The 18124-nt window shown below is 39.4% G+C and overlaps 1 protein-coding gene across 1 annotated transcript in view; it reads left to right on the forward strand.

Moving 5' to 3' along the window:
• OGFOD3 (2-oxoglutarate and iron-dependent oxygenase domain containing 3) overlaps positions 1-16016 on the forward strand; it is a gene marked incomplete at both ends in the record, with an annotated part of 46575 nt that extends 30559 nt beyond the window's left edge. The window contains 2 exons of the mRNA XM_008945984.1: positions 2851-2974; positions 15884-16016. Of these exons, the coding sequence (XP_008944232.1) occupies positions 2851-2974; positions 15884-16016 (257 nt within the window). The remainder of the gene's footprint in view (positions 1-2850; positions 2975-15883) is intronic.
• Between the last annotated feature and the right edge of the window lie 2108 nt (positions 16017-18124).

Here is an 18124-nt window from a genome sequence, read left to right on the forward strand (position 1 = left end):
TCATGTACTTACTGGTAGTGAACATATCCCTTTCTTTTCTCTAAGCTGAACAAGACAAACCTTCAAGTCTCCATACCTGCAATATGGTCTCCATCTCCCTTCTAGCAGCCCCCTCTCCCCTGGTTGTTGAAGCTCTCACTAACAGCAGCTGCTGTCTGTTCTAGCAGACTTGTCACTCTTCTTCTCACATTGTTAGACATTTGAAATACATCAAAAGATCTTACTTCTGCCTTAGGACCATAAACTTACTTGGATTTCAAAGACAATATTCTTGTGTTGTCTCAAGCCTGTTACCTCAGCTCACCCCTACAGCCCCTTGTGATTCAGAGATGTGCTATTTGGTGTCTTGCATTGTCTACTAAATAGATAATACCAATAGAGAGAATAGTGCGAGTAGCTATCAAAGCTACAAAGAGATAGGTGGAGGCTCACAGGAAAAGAGCAGTTTTGACTTTATTTCTGCAAGGTATCATGCTAGACCTGTGCTGATTGGAAAGTGAATGCATGTTTGTATCTTCTGCAATGGAAAGCAGGGTATGTTGTGCTACATATTTCTTAGTACCTGCAGGCCTATTGCATAGTCCTACAGCTGCTTAGTTCTGTATAGACATAGGTCCCTCAAAAGCCCAAGGGTGCCACACTGAAATATGGCAGTCTAATTCTGGAAAATAGTTATATTTACAATAATAGCCTTTAAGGCTGTATAATTACAAGTATCAACCATAAAATATTAGCTGTGTTTGACTTGTTTCCATAAAGGATGCTCACACTGAGCATGCTAACTGTCTGAAGTGTCAGGCTGACTGGAAACGTCTATTGAATTGTTCATAAGGAGCTATAGAAATCTGATTTGCTGCAGTGTGCTTGTGTGGCTTGTCACCTGGTTTTAATAGCAGCTTTTCTCACATAGCTTGAACTTCTGGTTCAGTTATTGACCTTTCTGGTGTTTGAAATTATTACCAAGGTAATAAATGCATTTGATATACGGAGGAGACTTTTTAAATAGCTGAGTATGATGGTCTTGGAGGTCTTTTCCAACCTTCATGATAGTACTATAAGTCTATATTTTAGTGCCTCCTTTCCACAGTGTTGTGTTTCCCGGAGCTGGCTGCCTTCTGGTGGTCAATGAACAGGAACAGAAAAGCCCCTTTCCATTGCATACTTGGTTCCTCAAATTAGCTCTCTATAGAAATCAGATGTATGGTTAGGTTAAAATGGTTTGCAGTCAGTTCTTGTAAGTTCAGAATTGGTAAAGCCACCTTGGAGAGGATGGAGAGTGCACTGATGGAGCAAAGATTGCTGCACCACTGAAGAGTTCATGCAAATCATCTTAATGAGTTAGACATGCAAGTATGAGTTGAAGTTCTTCACTATGCTGGTACATTCACTGGTCAGCAGACTTCCTTAAACTGACTGGAAGTTTTATCACCAAATCAATAAAGATGAAAATAGCTTTGCAAAGCTGATTGAGGAGGGCTGTAGGACAGCTGTGATGAGGTGCTGCAGGACCACAAGCTCATTAATTCCCATTTATTGCTTTGTATTGCCACTAAGGTTTGGGTAAATATGGAGAGAAGGGGATGACTAAAACATTTCTCGTGTTCTTGTGATTTGGACTGTGCAGTGCAGCATATCACAGATTTGGCTTTTTTCCTTTAAGCCCTTATGGTCAAAATAATAAACAGAGAAAGGATGAAAATGTCTTCCTATTCCATCTGCTGCTGTGTTCTCTTTAATCATTGCCTGTACAGAATAAGATGTACAACTGGTGTTGAGCCAAAATTTAACTGGCACTTATGAATGTAACTTCAAAGAAAACTGAAAATATTTGGAAAACGTGTAAGTTTGGAAGTAGCGCCTACCTCTAACGGTCACCAGGTCAGTCAAAACACTGCAAATGCTTTGTTCCTATATATTACTATTGTGCTGCACATGTCACTGTTTGACAGTGTAATGCAGGACTTGAGTTGTGATATTCTGTAAAGAAATTGGAGAATACAGCCACTGACTTTAAACATTTTTAACTGTTGGTGACATGCAGATATGAAAAAGAAATCTTTCCAGAATTGGCTACACTCAGTTCTTAGATAGCTTAACTTTGACCTTTAATATGTAGTATTAATTCTCCTCCGGTGTACATATTGAGTAAAAATAATAGTTTAAAAAAAAAGGAAAAATCACCATGTTAAACTTTAAAAATGGGATGTTTGGTCTTTAGGTTAAGCAGCAGAGGCTCTGAAAGTCACATTTGAAGGTTTTTAAACAAAACCTGTATGGAAAAGAGTAGAAGTTTCTGCAACAAATGTGTTTTTACTTGGAAGGTCTCATTCACTGTTACAACGAAGCTCCATGGTAGCTGGTGAAAGAGTAAAAGGTGAGGTTTCCAGAAACCTATAAGTGTGGTTTGATAATGGGTCAAATTCATTAGCCAAAGGCTGTTCTTGGGTCTCATTAACCTTATGGTGAAATTTTATTTTGAAATATAACAAATAAGATCCGAGCTCTTCTGTAGTTTTGATAAGATGCAGAGATGTAACATCTAATTGTTTTTTTTGTAGCTCTTTAGTAGACTTACAGTGATAGAAATCATTAAGAGGACTAATTATGGAAACTGTAATAATAGAAATAATAAACATAATGCTGGTCTTTTACATAGCGTGTGCTTAAACAGAATAGACTAATAAACACAATTTCTAGAAGAGAATGTTCTTAGCTTTCAGAGACCTCTATTAAATATGTGGAAATTAAAGAATTAGAAAAACCCATCAGATCCATCTGTTTAATTATTTGTGATCTGCAGAGATGAGAGAAGAATTTAATGTTTTTTTGGTAATGTTGTCTTACTCCTAGGTAACTTACGGCTCTTTTGACTACACTTCGCTGCTCTACCTCTCTGACTACACTGAAGACTTTGGTGGTGGACGGTTTGTCTTTATGGATGAAGGTTCCAACAAGACCATAGAGCCCCGAGCAGGTAAGAGTCTTGGTTTGCCTGCACTGAGGCAAGCTACACTGTGCTATTTGTGAACTGAGTGGGCTGGTGGATATAGTGGGAATTTGTCAGCAGTAACTGTAGGGTAGTGTAGCATCTTGTCTGCAGACTGATAACATCAAAAGTAAAGGTTAAAATGTGGCCACACTTTGAAATATCTTAAGTAAACCCACACAAAGTGACTTTTTTGAAAGCTGTAGGGATCTGAACAGCAATCCAGTTAGGAGAGCTGCATCAAGAGCAAAAATAATTGTGTAATTAAATCCAGAATAAAGCAGTTTATTTTAGACTGTCCTGAAATTCCTTTGCTGTTCAAGGTGGGACTTAATACCCTTTAATTGCAGTGAGCTGGGTGTGATGATGATTTACCACAGTACTGTTAACCTGCAGGAACATGTTGAACTGTGGTAACTTGGTTGTAAATCTGTACTTCCTTTCAGTAGTTCTGACAGGGATGAACTTTCTGATGGCTGTCAGTTAGACCTAAGAAAAAGCCTTTCCTTCAAGGCTGGCTTAAGAGTTTCCTACTAATTGGATCTAGAATTTCTTTGGGGTGAGGTGCCTGGGTAGAAAGAGCTCAGCCTCAAATCAATCTGTCTGGCAGGGGAGTGTTGAGCTTATAGCAGTGTAACCTTTTATAATGCAACACCAGGCACACTTTGGCAGGGGAAAAAAAGTCAAGGATAACTTTATATTTCTGCTGTGCTGTCTTTTTTTTTAAGAGAGAAAAGATGGAAATTTACTTATTTCAAGACAGCCTCAGTAACTGCTGATGAGCATTACCTCAACAGAACAACTGACTTCTGTTGCTGCCTGCAAATGGGGATGAGTGGTTTTGTTTTGCACTCACCAGCAGTAATACTGGTTTAGATAAACTCTGAGATTTTCTGTATTCTGGGTTTAGTGTCAAGAATTGTATGTCTGATTCTTTTGGCTTTTGTGGTTGGAAATGAATGCTAAACTGCAAGTATCTTTTGCAAAATGCTGCCCACCAGTTTTTTGACAGGGAACACATTAAACAGTTTCATTTTCAGCTGCACTTTGAAGATTAACATGTTTTTATAGCTGTAGAAATCAGTTGAATTCTAGGTGGCTGGGAGGATAGCTATCTCCTTGCACAGTACCAGGGTGCTCAGGTTGCTGTATGCAACGTGTCCCTGACTTAACGTCACAAAGTCTGTGACTGTGAAATTGCTTCCATTCAGCCCCATCCAGTTAATTTTCAGGCTCTGCTGCAAGGTGTTTGCTCCTTGTCATTTTGAGGGAGAAAGGGGGAGCAGATGAAGTACAGAGTGTTAATTTTGTTTTTACCAGCACCTGGTTCCCTTTCACAGGCTGTTGTACTGACAGTACTTGTGCCACAGAAGTGGTAAAACACCTTTTAAAACAAAACAATGTTAAGTTTGTCAGGAATGGCCTTTTTTTTAAACATCAAATGTGCTACATTACATGTACAGAACAGAAAATTAATTTCATTGCTAGCAACACCTTGCTAAACACAGTCCTCTGTCTAAATAGAGTAGTCAGAGGTCTAGTGATAGTGTTCCTAGCTATGGTGCAATCTAAATACATACTTAACATCCTGTGAACATAGGAGAATAGCTTTAGAGGTGAAGCACAGTGTGAAGGCAACTGCACTTAAGTTTTCTCTTGCCAATAAAATAAGGCTTGTGAGAATGCAAAGGAGAGAATGACCCCAGGGTGTTTTCTGTTGCTGGTACAAGCTGATGTATTTTTCATGTTCAGAGTGTTCCTTTGCAGTATTGTTTTCCTCTCCTTCCCTCTTTGTGGCTCTTCTAGCTTTTGTTTTGTGCTTCCTTTGATCCTTGTGCTTCTATTGTCACTCCAACCCAACTTTTAAAACTATGTGCTTGATGCTTTTCTGCTTCTCATTTAGGAGATTCAGGCTTTTTTAGAGATGTCTGTCATCTGGTTTGGTTTTGGTGTTTGACAGCTAATTTACTTTCTCTGTATTGCTAACGCCATTTCAGTTCTAAAACCTGGCACTTCTTGTTGTCTCCAAGTTGGTCTGTATTTTGGGAGCCTGGTACTTTGTGCCAAAAGGAGCTCATTCCTTTTGCTGGGAGCAGTAATTTGTTAGTGTCAGGCTTTACAGAAGGAACAGAAAGCATTGTTACTTGTGCAAGGCACAAAAGCAGTAATTGGAAACAAACAAAATTAAAAATAAGGCATTGGGATTTCCTGTGTTTTGGAGTGCAGTCCAGGCAAGACCCACTACTTCAAATATTTTTGCAGCACTTAAAGTTTAAGGATCAATCTTTGCCAGACAGGAGAAAAACTTTGTTAGAAGTGGAGCCTAATTTTAAAACACTTACCACTTCTCTAAGTACTACTTGATTGTATAAGAAATCTGAGTACTGATTCTCACGTATTTCAGTGAAAAAAATCTCAATATATTTGTAATGGAGTTTATAACATTACCCAGTTAAATTATTAACAAACACCTCAAGATTTAAGAAGGGATTACAACTTCTTAACCTAGAGAATCTTGAGATTTTTTTTCTAGGGACATGAGCAAGTCACCACTGTGCTGCTATTTCACATGTACTGACCTTTGGCTAATTCATAACCCAATGTGACATTAAGGAACACATCTTTCATGTGCTCTGATGGGCTTCAGAAGTATATATGTGTCTTTTGACTTAAGTCAGGACCTCTTGTCTGCTGCAAGAAACTCACTGTGCCATGAGTAAGAGAGCTCTTGGTGCCAGGCGAAGTCCTGCTTGGAAAGGGAAATGTTTTTTTGGACCAAGAAACAGTTCTGAAGTAGTATCTGTTGTTTTTATCTGTTGCTTTTAAACAGCTATGTTAATTCTGTTGTCAAAATCAAAGCATTAGCATTTTGTTTTCATCCTTCACATCAGGGGTAGCTCTGTTCAAGAGATATTAAACAGACCAACAGTTAAAATGAGACCCTTCAAAATGAAACCTATGGACCCTTCAACATTAACTTTCCTTTGCTGGTCTGAGACCTGTTTTAGTGATCTTTAGTAGATACAGGGGGATTAGGAATAAATGGCAGACATCAAGACATTCCTTTTTAAAAGATCAGTTGGTATACTTTCTACTGCTACTAAAATATCAATGTAAACCACATAAAACGTCATCATTTTGGAGACTCTGGTGTAAATGTGGATACTGGCAGTATTAGACAGGTCACAGACTTCATGGTAAAGTGTAGATGAAACCCTGCAGCTGGAATGAAATAGCTGTACCAGTTCTGTTTCTTACTTATGTGTACATTTCTTGGTTTTAAGGTAAACTTTGCACTAATTTTCTACTCATAAAAGAGTTTGTTCTTCATACAAGTTGTTTATTATGTAAAGGTAGAAAGAAAGGTCACAATCCCTTCTGTGTGTTTGGAGAAGAAAATAATCCCTGGTGCAAAATGAATTCTGTGCATTGGAGAGTGAAATGCGACTCTTCCTTGAATATCAAACTTAGCATATTTTCACAGCTGTCAGAGAAGTGTGTGTTTCTGAAAGTGTAAAAATATTTGAGATGAAGGTATGAGCTATTTGAGAACTCACAAAGTTGGAGTATTCTTCATTTAGAATGGGGAAAAAATTGTATGCTCAAAGCCTGAGCCGTTAATTTTTCTGCTCAGGTAAGGAATAGCATACATTTAAGAATGCATGTGTAGCTTTCAGATAGTGTAGGAATGGGCTTCAGGGTGTCAGTGTGTACATTTACAGAGATGAGTGTAGCTTTATTGCAGTGGTTGGCTATCCTGTGACCCTCAAATCCTGTAATCATGAGAATAAGTGCAGTATTGCAAGTTAAAATATGACAAATTCCCACCACTTTGTTGCTCTTTCAAGAAATCAGTTTGGAGGAATTGGCTACTAAAGGCTGAGGGAATGCAGCATAGTGACAGAAAGTGCAATGGCATGAAAAGTAAGGTTTCCAGATTCAGAAGTCTCACAACAGCATTATACAAGGTGTGAAAACTGTGCTTAAAGCATGTATTTAGTAATCCCTCTTGTACTGTGAATAGTGGATCCAGATTTAATCTAGGTGCTGATAATCTACTGGCATTCCTAGTCTTAGTTTTGCTTCAATCAGTAAAACCAGAGCACATCCTGATGTTAAGTCAGTAACAACTGCTTTTAAAATAAACTCCACAGAATAGCTTTCAGTCCTAGAGAAGAAGAAAGGGAGCTGTGTTAGCAGCTGCAGTAAGAACCGGCCATGCCAAGTTCATGGGTGTAGGACAGCAGTATTGACTGATTTACAGACTAATCACAACTTGCACCAGGGACCAGTAAGATGATTGCAGAGGTAAGTGGTAGCAGAAAGGAGAATCTGTTGCAAGTGCGACAAATACATAGAAAATATCTCAATTGTTCCTCATTTCTTTGTGGAAGTTGGAAGACTTGTCTTTTGCTTTTTTGTTATACATGGAAGGGTAGCTGTCTTCCAGACTCTGGTTTTGTTTTCCAGTGGTACTTGATGTTACATTTATGACAGGATTAAATGAAATAATATTTGAACTTGACTCATAAAGCAATAGGCACATAGGAGGTGCAGATCAGACCTGCACTTAACATGGTGCCTATATGAATTACTTCAGTCATATAAAATAGACTCTCTTGTTGGGGGCATCTGTTAGTGAGGACAGTAATGGTCCCTTTACACTAGCTGGAGCACTGAAAGGACTGAATAGTGTTGGGGTGGCAGGCGGGCTAAACACAAGTCTTGTTTTGCAGTGTTCTGCAGAGTACTCCAAAGTGCTGTCAATAGTGAGAAGTGGCCTCTCTTTTTTTCCTTGATATAAGGGAATTGGAAGTGAGCAAATGAAGCTGCAACTCCTGTGCTTTGCATTGCTTGCTGCACAGGACTTTGGTTTAAGTAATGCACATACAAGCTGGTATTTCACAAATTTGATTTGATTCTGCTAGGCAAATACACAGCAAAGCTGAAGGTATGCAGAGGGAGAGCAGAGGAAAATCAGCTTCAACCAGTTACTTGCTGAAATTTAAGTAATGTAACAGATAAAGTAAAGCAAAATACCATATCAGCTGCAGGTTCAGCTGTGGTACAGTGTGCAGCTCAGTAGTGATGTTTCAGTTCTTGGTTCCTAAGCTTTATGGGTGCTCATGTCACACACCCTAGGTGCTATCATGAAGTCTTTGTTTAAGGGCCATTTTTTGAATAAGAAAAGAGCAGCAGAAGTTACCCTTGTGTTTCTGCTTTAGTGATTTACTGAATATAAGGGTGAATTCCTTCTCTTGTCAGAGGTCTGAAACCTAAAGCTCAGGTATCCGTATGATTTGACCACAGCTTTACTTAAACATGTCACGTTTAACAAGGTTGGGCAAAGTGAACTAGATGGTCTAGAGGTATTTCATGTGATAGAAATTGCAACACTTTGTTCTAAGAGGCTTCCCTTTGTGAGATGCCTTATAAAAGTCCAATTTGGAAACCTCCTGTAGCTGCCCAGAGTGCTCTGAGATAGGAGAACAGGGTACTTGGCAGTACTGCTTGGATGAGGACTTGGCAGTACTGGTTGCATGAGGGTGAGTCCTGAATGGGACAACAGGAAGGTAGAGCAGAGGTGGTATCCCTGACCTTCTCTTGGCTGTGGAGAGAAGAAAAGGAAGCAAAAGGCCTTGGTGAGACCTAACTGTGATTTGCAGAGAGCACAGTTTGGCAGTTTTCACTTTAAATACTTCAATAGGCTGTTACACCTTCAGGCATAATGTACAGAGGAGGAACTCCTGTTGTGTGGAGCAACCAACTGTGCTGATGGGAGAGAAGCTGGCAGGAACTCTGTTGAAATCTAAAAATGCTCATGTACTTTCAGTAGGAAATAATTACATTCACTTATTTTCTTTAAAAACTGTAATTGGGGAGTTTTTAGCCCAGATGCTTCTGAAATTAAAATAGAAACACGTACTCCTAAAATTATCAATAGTTCTACAAATTACAAGCTGGCTGTGGGGAGAGTTTGCTGCTTGAGTCAGTGATTTTTATTTGTAATAGCAAGTAACTTCTCTGTCTAGTAAATTTGGACAAGTTTGTAATCAGGCTTCATTAGATACCTGCTGCAGACTGGTATGGGTGTTTGTGGTTTTTTTTTTTTTTTTTTTTTTTTGGCCATAGGCTTCTTTATGTTTCTGTGCTTGGCGTGTATGTAGTGAAAATGTTTAAAGAAGGTTGTCCCCTTTCTTCATCCCAGTCCAGGGCACTCACAGGTGCTGTTATTCCATGTTACTTGTGTGGGATTTAGGTAAGCACTTCCTTAAAGCTCTCTCCATTCAACATTTATTTATAAGCAATTGAGTAAGTATATCTGTTAAATGCTTTAATGTGCCATTTTAGAAAATATTATCAGTTTATTTGCATAATGATATGGTGATTTTTTTTGGATAGTACATGAGAATGAATTGGCAGTTAGTCCTAAGCAGATGACAAGGATGAGAACAAAATTGTGCTTGTGCAGTTCCCCTGTCGGTGCTTCTGTCCTGATGTCATTCAGCAGATGAGAGATGTTTTTTCCTTCTTAAGTAACATTTAGAGTTGATAAATGTTAAGCAGATAACCAAAGCTGTCATGGCACAAGATGAAAGATATCGAATAGATCTATAGTGCCAAATAAACTGTTCCTGCTTCCTTCTAATCAGGCAGATGAGTTGCCTCACTTCCTCTGAGCAGCAGCTCAGTCTTTCTAGGGCCCTCAGCCAGCTGTGTGGACAGTGGATGGAGGTGAGAAGCCATCTTCCATTCCCCATCCCTGCCCTGTCCTGGCACCAGGCAGGGGTAGCCCCTGCCCTTCCCTGGTGTCAGCCATAGTTTAAGCAGACCAAGGAGGAGAGCAAGGAGACAGTTATTCCCTTGCTTGTGTGACTGAGTGCTGTTTGACACTGTCAAACACAACTTACGGGTTCTCCTTGATGTTCTCATGGCCCAATGAGTTCACAGGGAAATTTGGCAGTGAATAAAGCTACAAGGGCCAGAATGATGCTGCCAAGAAGGCAGAAGGGGTGGCCTTGTGTGAAGGATGGGAGCATGAAGGGTCTTGGGATCCAGTGGCAGAACAGGCATGCTGCAAACAAAGATTGCCCAAGTTGGTGTTAATATGAATGCCCTGTTCACTGTGTGATCAGAATAACTGGAGTTGGAAGGGACGTTTTGAGGTTATCTACTCCGTGCCCTCTGTTCAAAGATCAAGCACAGGAGACATGGGAGTAGCAAAACTGGTGTGCCTGGGAAATGTCAGGATCCAAGTGCTGCGCTCACATGTGCTGATGGTGTGACCCTGAGCAACCTGATGGACCTCACAAGTTAGATATAATTTAGAAGTTGGCTTTGATTTGAGAAAGGGAACTGGACTACATGACCTCCCAAGGTCTCTTTCAAATGAAGTTGTGCAATGACTTTATTATAACAGAGACATAATCTTGCAGTATTTTTTCTTGCAAGCATTGTGGTATATTAACATTTGTATAGTACTTCAAGTCCTTCAGTATATTCCCTACGTCTTGTTATAACTTATCCATCATGCCTTACTACTTTTTCTCTTGGCAGAATTACAACAGATTATTTTTTTAATAATGCTTGTAAAATGGAACGTGTGCTAACTGCCAAGTATTGCACCGGTTTTACTAATTAATTTTCACAATAACCTTGTTAGAATAGGTCAGTACTGGCTTCATTTTAGAGACAAGGAAACAAGTAAGAGATAAAATGCTTTTGCAGTTACGTGTCAAGGGCATAGGTGTCATTGAAAATTGTTTCCTTTGTATATTCCTCTAATCTCTATTGCCCCATAGTACAATAGGTTGCAAATTGTATGCAGCTTGTTTGTGGAAATGCAGCTGAATGGTAAGATTCAATGGGGATAAAATCTTCTGAGAGCAAGCTGTATGGGAACACTGACGTATTCACTGCGATACGTAGCTGAGGGCATAATTCTTTCCCACCTGCTTGTTGTGGCTACACTTTTTGAATGCATCTAAAAATAATTCATTGCTAAGGGGTAATTATGGATGTGATTAAAAACAGGGAAAGCAAAAGCTCATATTTAATATGTATATTCCTCTAGTGGCTGAATAATTAAATGAGACATAATTGCTGCATAGTGAAGTATCAGTTGATTTTGGTGCTTGTTAAGTATTACTCCTGAAAATAAGTGTTGCTTCATCTAAATTAGGATCACATAAAATGCATAGGAGTGGAGCTTGTGACTGGCACTTGTAATATCTTCATAAATAATGATTCCTGTGCATCAGTGCAGAAATTGATTCTTAAAGTCAGGAGAAAAGTGGCTACCTCTTATATGATGAAAGTCTTGCTTCCTGGAAGAGGAGCAAGACCTCTCTTGTTTCTCATGTCACAAGCTCTTCTCCAGCTGACAGTGCTGAAGAGCTTGACTTGTGTGAGTGACACTGAAGACCAGGCTCAGCTTTGATGGATGCTGTGATGCTGAGCTTGTTGGCAGTTTCTTCTCATCAGTCACTGTGGGAGGATGGTGCATTTAAATGAGCTGGCACCTGAGCTTTCCATGACAGTAGTTTATTCATCCCCAATACAATTTATCCTTTTCTTCCTCTAAGTTTTTAAAACTTCTGTGGATGCTTAAGGGCCACAGAAAGTAGGGACTGTGAAGCAGCTCCATGTGTGGATGAAACCCTTGCTTAATCTTAGTACAGAAGTAGAGCTGGAAGCAAATCTGGGAAGTAGAAGGGGGAGTGACTGCATCACAACACTTCCTGCAGTCTACAAGGAACAAACTCATCAGCTAAGCTTTTATTGGACTAAACTCCATCTTGAAACGCTTTCTAGCACTTAATGCTGGAAAGCAGAGAAAATACAAAGGGAGAGAAAACAAGCTGTAGATACAGGTATTGTCAATTAAAGATAGGCAAGGATTGATTATTTGTGCTTGAGTCAGTGATTTTTATTTGTAATAGCAAGTAACTTCTCTGTCTAGTAAATTTGGACAAGTTTGTAATCAGGCTTCATTAGATACCTGCTGCATAGATACAGGTATTGTCAATTAAAGATAGGCAAGGATTGATTATTTCTGTTCCTGTGGAGATATGCAAGCAAGCTAATTGTGTAGAACAGGCTCCTGCAGGTCTCAAGGTTACCACAACTCTTACCAATCATTTGGTGTTCGGCTTTTCTAATAAGGAAGGTGAGAACAAATGCTTTTGTGTGGGAGGAACTTCCTCCAGTCCATTATTGCTCTCTTCGTGGGAACTAGGCTGGAGTACAGCTCACTCCCCTAGTACTAGACAGCCTGATGGAAATCTTGAAGCAAGCTGGAAACAGCTATGAGGAAGTTTTATGTGTTGTGGGCAGAAAAGAGCAAAGATCATTGACAGAAGTGTCTACAAAATACTCATATTTTTATTTAGTATGGGAGCTGTATGTCCAAATGTTAAAAGTACTGAATGCTCTGGTGTGCTGTGCTAACTGCTGAGGCATGCTCTGCCTGCCTGACTTCTCATGGAGTGGAAACTGGGGCTGAGGAGATGGTAGATAGTAGGTGTGAGAGGGCAGCCCGTGGTTCTTTGACTTACGGATGTAAAACTCTTCCCTGAGGTTGAGGTGCTAGTCAAAGCATTGTGAAACTAAAGCAGCAGTGGAGTCATTGGCATCTTGCTGTGACTGGAAAAAATGAGTCAAATGTTCACAATCAGGATGAAATATTATTTTGGATTATAAATTTATCTCAGTGGAGAAAAAATACTACTTTTTTTTTTTCTGCTGGCATGACTTCTAACCCCAGGACACCTCCATTCTAATCTTCATCCTTCAGAAAGTAGCTCAGATGGCTTCTTTCTGAAAGCTTAGAAGTATGGACCTCAAAACAGGAGATGATCCTGTTACTGTTCCTTCCTCTCTTAAAAGTTCATCCCTTAAGGACCAGGGATTAAGCACTTTTTTGGTTAGGTAATACACTATAAAATTGTGTGGAGTATTAGCTTGTGATCTCAAAAAAGCTTACATGTTGAACAGTAGGTGTTCATAAATCAAACTGAAATTATATGCCAGGAGGTATTAGTCAAGAATTCTTTAGTGGAGCATAAAAGTATGTTGGAAAGATCTGCACAGGCAGGTCAGAGGAAGGGAGAAGAAAATGAAAAGACTTATTTGAGGCTGTTGTTAAATAGTGAAAGGACAAAGGAAATGGGATTTTAATTTTACACACTCTCCTGAGCTTTTGTTGCTCAAAAATGTTTCATCAGGAAACAGTAAGTAGTACATATATATTTTAATCAGCAATGAATCATTGCGTAGCCATTCTTTTAGCATCTGTAGTACAACACTAGTCTCTTCTGAAGCTCAGCATTCACCCTATGAATATTTCATAGCCCTGGAGAGCTTAGTGGAACTGCCCTGTGCATGTTTTCCTTGCTATCCATGATGAGAGAAATCCTATCACAGCTGCATTAGTTGTAGCAGTGTGTAACGCTTTAAAAAGTGCACTTCAAATCCTTTGAGTGCAATCTCACAGCTAAAACCAGACCCATACTGCATATGATCCTACTGATTTGTTAATAGGGTTCCTAGTTTGGAACTTCAGGGTTTAAAACCTTAACTTAAAATCAATCAAAAAATAGCTAGGACAGGGTAGAACCTAGGAGTAGTTCTGCACTTTCTTAAGGAACTGGCTTGCTTGTGGTGATTTAGTTTTTGAAGTGGTTTTCATATACTGTGTATTGAAGCAAGGTGATGAAGAATCCAGACTTGGTGTGCTTGAAAGTCTTAGAAGTCATCCTATCAGGCAAAGGTACAACTTCTGTCTTTCCTTAGGAGTCTTTGCATAATATTGACACATACCCCTTGGCTTTGTCAGATAGGATAGGAATTAACATTCTTTGACATCTTTTTGAAAACACGTACTATTAAAAATAGAGCACTATGGAGAGAGTGTGCTTTTGCTTCAGAATTTTGCCAAGAAAGTAAGTTTTAGAAGTTCTTCCCAAATGAGGAAAAAGATGTTTGAAAACTGCTTAGTGACTTAGACACCACAGTTGACAGGCATGGGACCAGATGCACAAGGAGCTATAAGATACTATATATAAGAAGACATATTTATTAAAGAAAGAAATTAAAAGACATCTTGCATCACCAAATAATCCAGTTTAATCCAATTTAACTGGCTTAAACAACACACTGAAACTTGTCCAACTCTGAATTACTACTACTGAGAGATCAAACAAAAAAGCTTGAAAATCAGCTTAAGGCAAAGCTTTGCGTGAGTAGGTGAGGAAGTGATAGTAGAGTACTTGAATGATGTTGAAATAAGATTTAAAAGAAGACAGGAATTAATGACACAGGGGCTTTATATGAAATCCTTGAGGGTAGCACTGTTCATGCAACACTCATGGGGTAGGGGTGAGTACATTGCTTTCGTTTCGTCTTTCATCCAGAAAAGCAGGACACCAAGGTATAAATGAGCCGTGCATACAAATGAATCTATTCTTTATGTAGGGAGAGCTTTACCAACTGTTGATGTGCAGCCACAGGCAGAGAAGAGTATGGTATGACTTCTGCATGGCAGTTATGAAAAACGATGAACTATGAATGATTAAATGTGAACTGCAGCTGAATGGGCAATGGACACAGACTGCTGAAAGAGACTCCAGATTAGTGAGTAAACTGAACTCCATGAGGCCAGTGTAGTTTTGGTCAGACCTCCTGTGTGTGCTGCTCAGGATTGTGCAAGCAAAGGAACTTCTGGATCTTTCAGTGACTTTTAGAAAAGAAAACCAGTGACGTGCCTGGTGCCCATTTGTGCAGTGGAGGTTGTGTAATGCTTGGAATAGTTTCCTGTGCACATTTTAAGTAGGCATCTCTTTCATTTTGCCTGTTTGAATGAGTTCCAGGCAGAGTTAGATGCTTAATAGGAGCTCCCTATGATAAGCTTTTTAACAAACTTTAATTTGAATAGTGGAAAAGAGCCCAAGTAGGGAAAACCCGTGCCCTTGACATGAACCAGCTGCACACAGGAGTATTATTGCCTTCTTAACACAACTTGAGCAGTCCTACAGAGTTGTCAGTTCTGAGTTAATTGCTAAACATCAAACACTTATGTTCTTAGAACAGTTTAATCATGTGGAAGTGCAGAGGGCTCCATTTTGCTGTTTCATCAAGTGGGATGCTATTATACCTCTGCTGTCATTATCAAAGTAATTGCATTCACCTTGGTGCCACCTAAGGCTTAGAGAAGCCCAAGGCAGGGTGGTGATCAAAGTTTGGACAGGTTGAAGCACAGAAGTACTTGCATCTATTAAAAAAAAAAAAAAAAATAAAAAATTTCCAAGACAATGTATTGGAGTGGCTGTTTCTAAAGAAAATTAATTAGTATATGACTATACACATAACTCTCCAACCTGGCTGAACAGTGAGCAATCAGACTGTGCACAAGAAGCTATAGGAAATACTTGGTACAAGGCTGATAAGCTGCCACAGCTGCTTGTAAACCTGCTGAGCAGTTTTCACTGGAGACTTTGCCACCTTTGTAGTACTTCCTCCTTCTTTGGTCTAAAATTAGAACCCTGACTAGAAGGAGAGCAGGGAGGAAATTGATATACTTTGACAGTCACTAGAGTTGCTTTTTGTAATTAGAGTTGCTAAGAACTGGCTTTAGATGTTCTTGGCTTCCTCCTGCCTTTTATAAACTATGAGATACGGTGGAATTATGTCTCCAGCTTTCTAGTACAAAGGGTTAACATATGTTTTCAACGGTACATAAAGCTGTCAGAGTGCAGCATAAGCTCATAACAGTTTGTCTTTAACCTGTGGAGTCTCGGGTAGCCAGGGAGCATTGGACTGAGACAACAGCAAGACTGTGTAGAGAGCTGATAGCTGAGTGGCAAACTCCATGTCACTGATCCAACACTTTCTTTACAGGCCGGGTTTCCTTTTTCACCTCTGGATCAGAGAACCTTCATCGGGTGGAGAAGGTTCACTGGGGCACTCGCTATGCCATCACCATCTCCTTCACCTGCAACCCAGACCATGGCATTGGGGATCCAGTGTTGATGTAATTCCTCTGGGAATGGAACGTGAGGTCAAATGGAATGAGAGAAGCCCTGCAAGAGGAGAAGAAAAAGGGAGATCACCTGTCTTGTAACCTCCCATTCAATTAGAATTTCCCAGCTCTATTAGTATATTGTAACAGATTGTTTCACATGTCCTTTTTTCTGTATGTGTTGCAAACGGTGCCTTAAAGACCATCTTAACTTTGGTTGATTATGGTTTGATTTCATGTCCTAAAGGAATAGGCTACAGAGAGAGAGTTCTGGAGTAGGACATTTTAGAAATAATTTAGAAGAACCTAAAATAAATGCTTCAGTTGAAATGATACAATCAGTCTTTTGGACCATGTCTTGATAAGACTCCTCACGCTGCTGTTACCTGTTTAATTGTTTAGTCTCTTCAGCTACTAATGCAAAGTAGAAAGTTTGACCTAAGTAGAGCAGAGCAAGATAAGTGTTATTTTGAACATACCTTCTGCTGAGAGGAATGTATTCTCCTTAGCATGGGCATCAGTGGGCGACAGACCTGTGGTTGGACTCCTGGAACTGACTTGAAGTTTTTTTTATTGAATTGCTGCAGATATTTTCTGCTACAAACAGGGACTAGTTAACACAAAATTAGAAATACAGTTCTCTGGTTAGCCAGAAAATGTATCACTTTTGGATTACAAATGCTTTGGTGTGCTATGGAATGCCACAGCATGAGATACCTCTGATCAGAATGCAGCATTCCCAACTCAACTCCTGTTCTGAGTCCCAGTGAATATGATCAGTCTTCCTGCTGGAAGACGAGCATTAGGGTTATTAAGAGCTCATTATGGGGAGCTTGACCATGTGACTTTGTACATTAAGTCATTACTAAAAAAAGAGTTGGGCAGAGGTCATCAGCCAGTCTTCTGGATTCATCTGGGTGTTCATTGATATCCAATTCCCAGGTAGGGCAGCGGGAGTTGGGAGGGGAAATGCTGAGGAAAAAAGCCTGTTTTGTTGTGATTTTTCATACGCCAGTTCTGGCCTCCTTAGACTCAAATCCTTGGCTTGCTGTTGGAAGGCTGGCTAGCCAAACCACAGGGACCAGTGGACTGGGGTCTGAGGGAAGCTGGTGTCTGCATTTTCACTTGATATGGCATTGAGCTGGAGCTTGAGAATGAAAAATATTTAGGCCAAATAAATGTATATTTAAAGGCTAAGTTGAAGGAAGCTTGTGTTTTTAATTGACAACAAATCTTGTGGTGTTGTGAGATACTGTGTTTTATCCAAACCACTGTTTTACTTGTTTCAGAATTTTTCAATAGTTCTTTGACCACCTTTTTCAGTTTAGTATGAAGATTTTTTTTTCCACTTAACTAGGCCTATTAACCTGTGGTGGTTCTTCAATAATAAATTGCAAGGACTTCAGAAAAGCAGGAATAAACCCTACAGATAAAGTAACAAACAAATGCAGAATCTCGCCAAATACCTTGCTTTCTTATTACAAGCAAAGATTTTTGCAGGTCAGACCATTGATATGTAAATGGTAGAAAATCCTATTATTTTTTTTCCTCAAATTCTGAAGCAAACTTTGTTTTTTTTAATTAAGCAGCTATATAATTTCTGCGAAACACTTTGAAAATCTGGAAATGTGCTTTGATTGCTTTAATTTTTTAATACAACAAAACTGAGAATTGCATGCAAGTTACTCTTTTATGGTAATAATAAGTGGTGGTGGGGATTACACTGAAGATCAAATAAAGAGGAGTGATGACAGGACAGTTGGACTTGCTTTATTGTGAGTGTTCTCATTTGGCACACCAGCAAGATTAGTCTTTGTTGTTTTATTTCTTTGTTCTTAAACCTGAAAGAGGCTTCCTTGTCCATGCTAACAAGGAAGAATTATAAAAATAATAAAGCAAGTTGGGTCCAAATCTAAATACTTGTCTCAAAGCTTGTTACTTCCAAGAAATTTGCATTACACAAGTTCTAAGTCTGGGAAGGCAGACCAAGATCACCAGCAACTGCTTTACTGCCTTTAAATGACTCTTAATATCATCCTGAAATTGAAATGTAAGACCTTATCTGCAAAAATACCTGATAGCAGTGGAATCAAAATATCATAGAATCATAGGGGTTGGAA

Source organism: Merops nubicus, unplaced genomic scaffold (genome assembly GCF_000691845.1).
Source record: "Merops nubicus isolate BGI_N331 unplaced genomic scaffold, ASM69184v1 scaffold12858, whole genome shotgun sequence".
Taxonomy (NCBI): domain Eukaryota; kingdom Metazoa; phylum Chordata; class Aves; order Coraciiformes; family Meropidae; genus Merops; species Merops nubicus.